At 41.3% G+C, this 12335-nt stretch overlaps 1 protein-coding gene across 1 annotated transcript in view; it reads right to left on the minus strand.

Annotated features, from left to right (window-relative positions):
* The window catches only part of dok6 (docking protein 6), a 41008-nt gene continuing 28673 nt past the window's right edge, over nt 1-12335 (minus strand). Inside the window, exons 4-8 of the mRNA XM_083995439.1 lie at nt 10708-10827; nt 8011-8200; nt 7457-7595; nt 6246-6351; nt 1-206 (exon numbers count right to left, since the gene is read on the minus strand). Coding sequence (XP_083851565.1) covers nt 52-206; nt 6246-6351; nt 7457-7595; nt 8011-8200; nt 10708-10827 — 710 coding nt within the window. The 3' untranslated portion in view covers nt 1-51. The remainder of the gene's footprint in view (nt 207-6245; nt 6352-7456; nt 7596-8010; nt 8201-10707; nt 10828-12335) is intronic.

The following is a 12335-nucleotide window of genomic DNA, read 5'->3' on the forward strand; positions in this document are numbered from 1 at the left end:
CCTCTCTACAGTAGTGGGTAAAGTGTCCAGTTTTGGTCGAGCAACTCTGTGTCATTGAAGGGGTCTCAGGCTGCAACTGGATTCACAGCCACTAGAGGGCGATGGTGCCTCTTCCTGGCGCTGCCTCTCTTCCTGTTCTGCCTCATCAGACAGAAAACTGGGAAATGTCTGTGCTCGGGGGATAAAAGTCATTGTCAGGCCAGATCCTGTGGAAAGAAGAAGTAGAGGGACAGTTAACAGAGTACTCCCTTTTTTAAGTTCACCCATTTCATTTAACTGGATTTTGCATTAAGACAATGTTTCCTGTTTTTTTTTTTTTTGTCTTTTTTCTGAAGCCACTCCTGGCATATAACCGTTGCTTAGCTACTGACCATGCTGATATCTTTATAAAGAAATAAAGATCACACAATAGCTACTCCTGGCATTCTCACTTCAGGTGAAATTATCTTTTAAAGCCATTTGTCATAGGCAGTTCTCAGATAATATAAAAATATAAACTTGAAGTTGTACAGTAGTAACGGATGTGATTGGAAATCAACCTTTCACCTCACAATACACAACTTCATTTTCTTGGACTGTCTGCCGTTTTCTCGTTCCCTGCTCTCTCCCTCTGCACCTTAATTTAAATTAATTGGTCCAATTTGTTCTGCAGAGCATATTGGTTAACTGCACTGAGTGGGAGTAATGGATACTTGTGGGTGGAGGACTGTTCTGTGCAACTGCGAGACCATTAATAATATATTAGGATGCTGTTTGGAGACGTGCACGCTGAGGTAGGTTGGGAATAAAGTGGCTGGCAAGCTGCTGATCATGCACCGAACAAGGAGGAAGTGGCCAGTGATCAATATTTCAGGAGGCGCAAAACCTTACACAACACTGTAATCAACTCTAACCTATAGCATATGTGGTACGTTAATGCGGCTTTGCAGGAGAGGTTGCTGCATGTCAATACGTTTCATACATTTCAAATCAATTCACGCACAGAGGTTAATTGAAATTTGATTAACAAATTAAAATTTGACTTTGTTTTCTTCCAGGGCTGTACCGACAACATTGACAGAGAGATAATTTTCTCTTCTGCTGTTGGTGCTGAAATGCTTATTAGCAAATCATTCATAATATAGTGAACACACACACACACACACAATGCCTTTCTTGTGTGTGTGTGTACCCCACAGCACCAGTCATGATGCCACCACAGGGAATCAGTGAGACGCACTGCCAACTCACCACAACGTAGAATAGAAAACATGACCCAGTCAGCCTGGCAATCAATGTCAAGTGGTTTGTGTGTGTGTAGGCCTATGTGTATGTGTGTGTTTGTGTGTGTCAGAGCAACAGACTGAGTCTAGTAGGAAAAAAAAGTGTGAAGAGAAATGATGCACAAGTAAAAAGAAAGACACAGGACAGGAAAAACACAAAAAGAGCGTTTTCCTGTGTGAACAGCTTGCAGGAGGAAGCTCAGAGGGGCCGGTGTGGGAGTGAGGATGAGACCAAAACAGTACCAGCCATAACAGGTGAGTCATATACACACACACACACATACACACAGTCTCACACACACCTCTCTGTTCGCTAGTCTTTTCTTACCACCACTCCCTGAAATAAAGAAAAATGAGAAGAAAAAAAAGACTCCAGCTTTAGGTTTTAAATGCAGCTCAGTCCAGTCGCTATAAAAAAATATTAAAAAAAAAAAACACTGCAGGTTAAAAAAAAAAAGAAAAAGTCAGGAGGGGGGTGTGGGGGGCATTTCTCTCCCCTCCCTGCTGTACTTAATAGATTGCTGAAACGACTGGTGCGCAACCAGGCATATCCTTTTCACATCTTTGCCAAGACAATCCCTCTCCTCAACCAAGGCCAATTTGGGCTGGAAAAAAGGAGGCAGGGAGCCGAGTGCAGACAGAGAGGGTGAAGCAGATCTCATCATCTCTTTGGTCATAAACAGCAGTGTTTGTTGTGTGGTGCCAGACCCCTGACGAGAGCCACGCTTTTGGACATGACACACAAATATAGACACACTTGGACACACACACACACACACACACACAGACACACTCAAAAAAAAAGATAAAAAAACACAGAGTGAGAAGACAGTGTCAGCATCTCTCCTCCTCTCCGATCCCTATGAGAAGCAGACAGTGATTTGTCAGTGCCTTTTCATTACTGAGGAAGGTCATGTCATCCTATCTGGCCTGGCGTGGCAGCTGCTGGGCCGGGCACACACACACACACACACACATACACACACAGTGACAGACACAATGGTGGCCCTAGACACACAAGGACCTATTCATGCATACATGCTGACATACACACACACCTGTCTGCACCTTCCTTCCTCACTGTGCGATAACTCAAACAGCTTCCTAGTAACAGCTGTAACCAGAGAAAGAGAAGGTGCCTAGTGTACCACCAACACTGGGTTATGCAAGACTGCTGACAGGCTCTATTTTTTTTAATGTGTGTGGAGTAAACCAGCCACAAAACAAACAAAAAAAATCAATCCAATGCATCCTAAAGATTGAGTTAGTTAATTTAAATTCAGATTCAAATACTTTCTGTGCAGAAAGAGAGACTGAAACGCTTGAACTCAGTTTTACCTGCCCTATAATGAATTTTTCATGGGATTCAGTTGTTGCATCTACATCTACTATATTCCATGTCGCCTGTTGCAGATAAGATAGTGTTATCATCCCGCTTCTCTATCATCTTGTCCCCGTGCCTTTGATACTTGCTCCCTCTCTGTAAAATCCCCTCATATCACTCCCACCCGATCAGGCTAAGCACGGTGCTTCATTCCATTAGAATTGCTAATACTAGGCCACTAAACTGTGGTGCACAATGAAATACAGGGAGAGTAGAGAGAGAGAGAGAGAGGAAGACACAGTGTGGGTGTGTGGGGAGAATGGCAAAAAAACAAAACAAGAAAAAATACATAAAAATGAGTCCAAAGGAGAAAAAAAAATCGAAGCATTCTTGTAGCTTTTCCTCTCCAGTATTATAGTTGGTAATTGAACCATTTCCGACAGGCGTGGCACCTTGGTTTTTCAACTTGAAAACTTTAAAGTGCACTTATTTCTATGCATCAGCAAACTCGCAGAACACAACAGTTTCACTGAAATGCAAAAGAGTGAATAACATTAGGAGCGGAGGGGTGGAAGGCAGCAGGGAGAACATTGTCTTACTGTATAGCTTCTGGAGATTAAACCATCTATCTTAGGTTTTATTAAAAGGAGAGCTCTCTGGAGGGTGAATTTTATTTCATATTGGAGATGATCAAGGCTGAATGTGTTTTTTTTCCACAGCATATCCCTTTTCTTCCTTAAAACAAAACACATTTGACAATTATTACTTTAAGTTGTGGCAAACAAGGCCTCTGGGATGTATTTTTGAGGCATTTCCAGTTAAATAAAAAGCAGATGTGAGGTACATTAAAATAGAGGAGTTACAGTCTTTCACTTGCCAGGTCCCACATTAACTGAGGGAAAGAAATAAACAAATAGGTGAATAAACCTCAACGGGACAGGAAACTGTGTTCCTTAATTATTCCCCCGCACCCGCAGGGTATTTGAAAGCAACCCGAGCATGACTCAGCAAATTGACTGTGCTGATTGGATATTCGTCATGCACGCAGCGATACAGCCAAGCAAACAGAGCCAGCCATCGTGGTCCAAATTCCTGATTTCTTACCTCTATTTACACCAAACCATCATTTCAGAGACTAATAGAATCATTATTATGGAGAAATCATTTTATAACCAGGTGACCTGCAGCTGTGACCTCTGTGTCTAATATATATGCAGGCAGTGATTCCCAATCAGGTGTACTTGCACCCCAGGGGGTGTTTCTACAGTTGCCAGGGGATACTTAAAGATACTGTCCATCAGCCACTTTGACAAAATAGAAATTGCAATTGAATTAGAATTGATTAAACTAACAGTGTCACCTGCAGCACAATGAACATTATGCATGAAAACTAGTTCATGAAGAGTGTAGTCTAAACCGGTTTGGTTTATCAAAGTATTGAATAAACAGGTCAAATAGTGACATTAACGTTATGGATAAGAGAAAATATGGTGTAAATAATGGATAAATGGTTGAAATAGTTACTGTTAATAATTAGAAGAGGTTGTTAAAATTCATGGATCACCGGCTGAAATATTTATCTAAAAAATGTAAAATTAATGAATATATATCTAAAATAATTAGCCAAATGTAATATGCATATTTAAAAATATGCATGAAGCATAAGCAGGTGAAACCAATTAAAAGTTGAAAGTTAAAACTAAGGGGCAAACGGAAAATTGAAAGAGAAAATGTAAATAAATGGTGAAAATGCACAGCTTCTGCCACTCCAAATGAAAAGCTTGATGTAACTAATGATATCTCCATTGTAATATCATGAATATTTGGAATATGATGTGTGGTCTACACTGTGGAGACCCTCTGCCAATGTGGAATCAATGCGATCATTGCGTTACGGCTGTCCTGAGCTGAGAACGGCACCTGACGTTGGCGAGGTCTTCCTGACATGCCTTTCACAGTCCAAACAGCCCGTGTCACTACAGGAGTTAAACTCCTGTCACTACCTAGAATCACCTTGTCGTCCTTCTTGTCTGACGAGGCCGGCGTCCTCAAACACACTGATGCGTTCAATTTATTCATGGCGAAGGAGGGGAGATAATAGTAGCGTTGAATGTGTATGAGCAAGAGAAGGTGGAGGGTTGCTGCGAATCGGACAGACACACAGAGAACGTGTGGGAGGACCGGTGGAGATGCCAGGGTGATGGATGAGAGAGAAGCTCCTCTGCTCACCAGAGTTTGGAGAGGAGGAGTTTAAAAAAGGAGAGTTTACAGAGACCGGGCCCATAAATAACGAACCTGAGGTGGACGCCTCACTGTTTAGTGTATATGAGTAAAAAAAACAAAAAAACATGTTGATGTTTGGAATGGAAGACTCGCATTTTGCTTTTAAGCTTATCAGGCCACAATTAAATGATAATGACAAAAAAAATCCAGCCTTCGCTTTTCAAAAGAAAATTACGACGTCAGAGCGACTTTCATCTTTGCCTGGCTTTCTGTTTTGCTCTATCAGTGAAAGCCAAAAGGCCCATAATCCTCAGATAAGTCTACTAATCAACTAATACCATGGACAGAGCGTAATCTCATCAGCTCTCTAAGCACCTTTCTGCCTCTGGTCCACGTCTCGGTATTAGCACACAAGCACCCACACAAACACTCTTTCTTATATATAAATATATAAAAACACACACAGCTACATTAAGTCCACACAGTGTGCTGAGCCTGAATGACATAAAGAACCTCCTGTGGTATTAATGTGTTTTGGGATGACATTTATCTCCCCCTCACCTGCACATGCATTGATTTTAAAGAACACACAATGTTTAATATTGTAAAAATGTGTAAAACAGAAAACAAATAGCAGTCTGACTCAGCTCACAACAATTTCACAGCAGATTCATTTCTCTTTAAACTCAATAAGAGTGTGTGCTGGACTATTATAGGTTGACCTTAGAGATAAAAACACATTTATCTTAGAACTCAGTGGGTTTTGTGTTTCATATGCATGAATGCAGGGTTCTCATTTAGGATTAATTTATTGAGGAAAGGTTCAAAACTTTGCTTATTTGTTTAAGACTGAGCTTTATTGCAACAGCATTTAATACGTTTGAAGTATTTTCAGGCCAAACATAAATTTAAGAAATAGTTCTTGCACATTGCCAGAACTTAATTATCAATATAAAGTTTTAGATATGGATCTTTGTTTGTGAGGCATTAAACTCACAATATTAAATAACAAGAGCTATAGGCTGCGGAAAGCAAGTCATAAAGATGTGGAATGAATAAAAGATTAATTGAAAGGAAACATCCATAATATAATAAATGGAAAAATAGAAAAGCTTTTTTTGGTTGAGTAAAGTGGTGAAAGATGATAGTGAATGAAATTAAATAGTTAACATTATTCAATAATTCCTATCACCCATTACAGCCACAGATAGAGGTTAAGAAACTTGGTGACATTTACGGTAAAGTGACAATTTACTTGTGAAATTCCTCAGGTGCGACATATTATATTTCCTCTCTCTCTCTCTCTCTCTCTCTCTCTCTCTCTCTCTCTCTCTCCATCCTCCTGTCTTCACCTCATCCACACTTCACCACTGACACAAGCAGATAAAGAAATAGCATCAGCCTGTGTATGATAATTAGTGAGTCCATGCCTGTACCTTGGTAACTGTAGAGATCTCCCACGCTGTTTTGACGCGTGATGTGCTGCCAGTAGGCGCTGCGTGGCAGGGAGATGGACTTGGTTAGTGTCTCTCTGGAGTGGATCTGAAACAAGAGAGAGAAAGCTTCCAGTGTGTTGCACTTCCTGTCACTCACTCACAGCAGGGGAAATTGCTCTCCGTATATACTGTTGTACTGTATATTGCTGGTTGAATGGCGTTTTTCCTACGTGAATGACTTTTGTTTCGCAGGTGAGAGATTCATTTGGAATCAGTTTTGTTTGGAAAGCAATCATTTCCTCCTCAAGTCAGTAAATAACTAGAAACGTATGAAATCTGTCAATATTTTACTGAAAAAAAAAAAAAAAACTCCACTTAATCAGCAGTAAACATGTTATTTCACCCATTCTGCTGAGTTTTGCGTAGCTATCCGTGGTGTGATTTATAGAGCCGAGTGTAAATGCTGCATTTGGAAATGTTCCCAAATGGTGGGGTCCAAGAGCAAGGCCATATGGTCACGGCTCATCAAACACTGGGCAGGCCTACATAAATAAAGAATAAAGATGATGGCGGGGAGCAGGGGAGGAAGGAAGGAAGGACGGAAGGAAGGAAGGAGGGAGGGAGGAAGGAAGGGACGGAGGGGTGTTGTGATGGAAGGCGGGAGCGGACACCGAGACCGCGGGGTGTCAGAGGGCTCGTGGGCCAATAAGACTTTACCAGGCAACAATAGGATTGTGTGTTGTTGTGTGTGCGTGTGTGAACATCTTTGTGTGAAAACCATGATTTATTGCTTTTGCGCTCATTGGTTTCTAAAAATAATTCTGCGAACAGCCTCAATGAAATGCTTGTTTGATCTGCTTAAATCAAAAGACAGTGAAGAAGAAACACAAGAGACGCGAGGTATTTTTTCAAACTGACATGCCGTGCGTGCGTTAATACAGATGTCATCTTTGTATAAACACTTCTCACAGCGTTTCCGTTGCGACAAGATATTTTAGCTTCTGTGTGAAAGTGACGCACAGGATCTTCACATTAAACTATATATATATAGATATAGTGTATCTATTCTTAGACATGTGATATGTTAACACTTTTGCGCTCATTGTCAGCTGCTGCTAATAAGCAGTACAAGTGTACTAATACAACTGTATGGCCTCATTGTGAACCACCAGTTGGGTATCTGATAAACAACCAAATATGTAAATATGGACCTGGGAGCTCTTCTCCATCTCCTCCATCATCCTCTCATGCTGCTGGGCGATGGCCAGCGTGGCCGAGTGGACCCGCTGGTAGATCATCTCCCCCTCCCGCGTCTGGAACGTGAACAAACCCTCTCCTGTGTCACACATCCTGCGCCAGGAACACACACACAGAGACAGGGAAGAAGTACACACACTTTGATCGCGCTCACTCTTTGGATTGTTGATTTACAAATATGTACGGTTGAATGTTACAGAGAGAGAGAGAGACATAGATACACTGAACACACACACACACACACACACACACATGAGCCGGAAGATACAGTAGACAAACAAAAAGACACACATTCACACGGAGGCAACCTGTCACATCATTGCCTGAAGGGCTCTGCGGCAAATGTTGATATCCTGGGATGTTGTGGTAATCCGAAGTCGCTTTGTTAAAGTTTTATGACATTTTCACAACTAAGTTGATTTTCCCTCCCACTGACAACACTTCAATCACACACACACACAAATGCAGAAAAGAAAACACAAGCACAAATCTGCATGCGTATACACACCTCCCCGACTCGAAGGTAAACCAGGTGGAGTCTCGACCGTATCTGCGCAGGGAGCTGAGAGGCCACATGATGAGTTTGAGGCGAGCGTTGTGAATGTCCCACAGGTAGATGTTTTCGTGGGTGATCTGCATGGTGCACTCCCCGTAGATGTCCAAGTTCGGGGTGGGCATTAGGTACACGTTGAAACGTTCTGCAAAGATTCACACATCTTTCTTTTACACGTCCAATAAACATATTTTCTTATTCACTTCTAATGGTTTCAACATTTCTCCTTTTTTCCCAATGGAGGTGAATGGGTTATTCTAAGTCTAAATATGTAAAGATAAATTCTAGATTAATGAATGAATAAAGATAAAATACAGTTTAGAATTTATTGTTATCAGTCTTTCCATTTAATTCTCAGCAGGTTAAATGTGTTTCTGAGGAAACGTCGAACTGATCTTTCAAGCTTTAACAGACAGAATTTTAGACTTTGAGGATCTTTGAATGAGCCAAATTGAACATGTTTCTGTGAGCGCTCTTACATTACCTACCTAAATAGAGGCTATAGACCGATACTACAAAGGGGAAGTATTCACAAAATCCCTCGAAAAAAAGAAAGAAAACACAGTTGCATTTGTAATACAGGACAAAGACGGATAAAAGTTTAAATCAAGTTGTTTAAATTGAACAGTTTGGGATGTAGCTTTATTTTAAATCTTAAAAAGGGTTGCAGCAGAGCCTGATTAAGATAAGGGATCAGCTCTTATCAAGTGATGGATTACTCTTCACTCTCTGCTGTGTGCATCTAAGATATATGCAGTATTAGAAGGATGGGGAGGTTAGATTTCACTTTCCGAGGCTGAAAGAATGAAATACGTGGCACATACTGCGGCAAAATGTACTGTAGTTTTTATACGATGTCAATACTGTGCGTGCAAAAAATCTAATCCTTTGTATGTGACTCCACTTTCTAAAGCCTCTGACATATGCATGTTAACTTTATTTGATTTCTACTTGTAGTATTTACCAATGACTCACTCTTTTCTTTGTGTTTTTCATCTGATAATAACAGAGTAACTCAACACTTAAAGGAGCTATTTGTAAATGTTGCTGTTGCTAGGTAGCCAACAGTATCATCTCATCTATCTCAATTTATTATCAGTCTGGAATAAATATTCAACATTCATTCACCCAGAGCCAAGCTGTCTCCAGCAGCGAGAAAAAACAACCCACGTTACGATTCTATATCTAGTACTAAGCTAGTCCTGGCCAAGTCGGTCCATCTTGCCATTTTCCGATACCGAGTCACTGTAGTGTCCTAGCTGCCCTGAAGAAGTTTCATAGTTCAGATGTATTATAACATACTGTATTTTTAGTGCAAACCAAGGCTGACACTTCTGGCTGGAGTTGTAGGTAAACAGCTGTTATGCTAATGGTAATAGTGATATTAAATAGCACTTGACTTGACTTGCCCTCCAGTGGGTCTAACTAACTACCCATCCACTGAGCTGGACTGGGATCAAGGAACCACATCTGCTTGTTCACTTAAAACTAACTCTTTGTGGCAGACGAAGGGAGTGGGAGAGAGATAGAGAGGAAAAGAGTGCTCCATAATCTAAATTAGTTCTCACTAATTATGCTTAATGATTCAAAATAAGCCATGTGTCTGCAGTGGATAGAAAATGGCAATGTCATAGTGTGGCATATTTTTAGGGACAGTGAAAATGAACTCTGATCTAATTATCAGCCCCTGCTGTTTGGGGAGGGTTACTAATTGAAACGTGGTTGCAGGCCCAAGCCTCTCGTTCCATTCATTACAGGCAGCAGAGAGCTGGTGGCTCAGTTTGTCTCCATAACACACCGCTGAAAGTTTTCAATGAGCAGCAAACAGCAGGGCTTCAGCCACAAGAAGAGGTAGGAGAAATTGTGTTGTTACAGTTCGGCTGGCTCACCGCAGCACAGTCACAAACTTGTGTATTGATACCTTTAAAAAAAATGAGGCCAAGTTATGTTGAAGAATACAATTTCACTTTACCGCTGCAGTGAAATGAAATGGGTTGAAATGATGGCACATTCTTTTCAATTACTCGCCCTTTTACAACTTTAAACTGCTCTTCTTTGCCTGTTGCCTTTTCGATTTCCTCCGCGAGTTTACAAATTACAGAGAATGAGCTCCACTGTGATAGCTGCGCCCTGTTGTCTCATCTCTTTTCCATTTCCATTTCCTGTGAGTGGAATATGTGGGAAAGCACATTTATTTCACATGGCTTTAGGAGCCATAATCTCATCCATCTCTGTGACAAGCTTCATTATGAGGGAAGCCAGTGATGCACAGCACTTCTCATTAGGCCTGGAACAGAGCCCCAACCACAGCCTGTGACCTGTGCTCTAACTCACACACACACAGGTTTCTTTCAACACACACACACACACACACACTCACATCCAAATGTACATCTGAAGTAGAACAAACGTACTAATGTTACCAAAGACACTTACAGGGGACTTCGGATGATCAGATATTGGCAAAAATGGCCCCTATTAGCCAGGCCTAATTGGACAGTGACTGTTCTGCTCCCCTAACCCACTGAGGGCTCAGTTGCATTAACACATACGGGCCTGGACTGTAAGCACTAACTGCATGGTGGCGGGCTGAGTGAGAGAGATTGACCCTGAATGGCTGTCTGTGTTAGCAGGGACTAATTGGGCACTCACCGTTCTGCTCCCGCTGCACCCCCGCTGCTAACAGGTCTGGCTCTCCCAGGCTGATGTCGTTGAGACGGCTGACCAGGCACTCCATGCACAGCAGCTTACACCATTCCTCCGCATCCAGCTCTGCACACAGTCACACAGCAGCACGGCGTTAAGGCAAGTCCACCCTCAAAACACACACACACCTACCTCGTATCACAACACTGTGGACGTAATCAAACATGTTGTGCAGATTATACTAGCATGACTGTGCCGCCTGCAGTGTGTTGTGCACATACATAGATAAATCAGCTTAGGAATTTCAAAATAAAATGCTACATACAGTACACAGGACATAAGTACAGCTCACAGTAACCAGGGGGGGGGGAGAAAAATCAATCTGATCGATTTGCTGTAGATTAAAAGAGGCAGTGGGCTCAGCAACAGCCAATGACAGATGAATGCTGAATTTCTCTTCCCTCCTTTGCCAATACACCAGCTCCAAGGCTCTACAATATAAGTCTCTCTGCTAAACTAGTGATCATCTGTTCAGTCAATAAGCTATTTTACAAATTGAACAGGGGGCTTTAGCATTAGCATGTGAAACAAAATACATATTTAAATAAAATGACATCAGAATAAGTATGCTTAACATTAAAAAAAAATTGGTATTGGCTTAGTAAGACTGTAAACAATAAAACAGTTCGCCCGCTCTTTCCAAAGGTAACAAACACATAAATAACATTATTTATTTATTTTAGAAATAATAAAACTAGAGCACAGAACATTGACATTTTACAGGTGAATTGCAACAAATTCAGCACACAGGCATGTAAATGGTATCTTTCAAGTCTTGGCAAGTAAGCAAACACAGTATATGTCTCAATAAAAGTTCATTTAAATCTTTATAGGAGCAGTCATTCTGTTAAAGATTGGATAAAATCATGACAATTACGATCACTGGCTCTTTTTAAAGAAGTAGTTTGGTTTAAGGGACTGAGCTTTGTGTGCTAAGTTATATCTACCACACGTGACACACACAGCTGGCACTAAAACCAGAGAGGGCTTTCACTGAAAGACTGATTTTTTTTTAAATTGGAGACAATTTCATGAATCAAATTTGGAAGTCTTTGTGAATACCAATTTTCCTTCTTGTTAAGTCAGAAAAAAAAATAGTGTTTACAATGGAGAACACTTCCAATTGTCTTATGTGAGCTTTTGGTGAGAGCTACTGAGGTATGAAATGAGGCAAACGCTAGAGTTGTTTATCTTTGTGAAGCTCCTTAACTCCAGGCCCTGTGGAATTCTGGGATATGTGGCCAGTGATGTGTACAGAGACACATGAAAGTGTGGGAACGCCACGCCGCCAAGTGTGGGAACGATTTCCGTGTCTATTAATCAAAAATTTGTCATTATGCTTGTGTAAGATGTGCGAGGAGAGGTATTCTCACTTCATTCACTTCAGACTTGCTTGTGTAATCGCTGGCATGGAGAGACAGGCTGTTTGTCAGATCAACTCTAGTGTCCAATGGGACAGATCCACACAACATTGCAGGGTGAAAGAAAGGTCTGCTGCAGCCCGGAGCACTTCATTCACACACAACCGAATACAGAAATATGAACACACATACACACACAGCTACAGCAGCTCT

This window comes from Trachurus trachurus (assembly GCF_905171665.1).
Source record: "Trachurus trachurus genome assembly, chromosome: 20".
In the NCBI taxonomy this organism is placed as follows: Eukaryota; Metazoa; Chordata; class Actinopteri; order Carangiformes; family Carangidae; genus Trachurus; species Trachurus trachurus.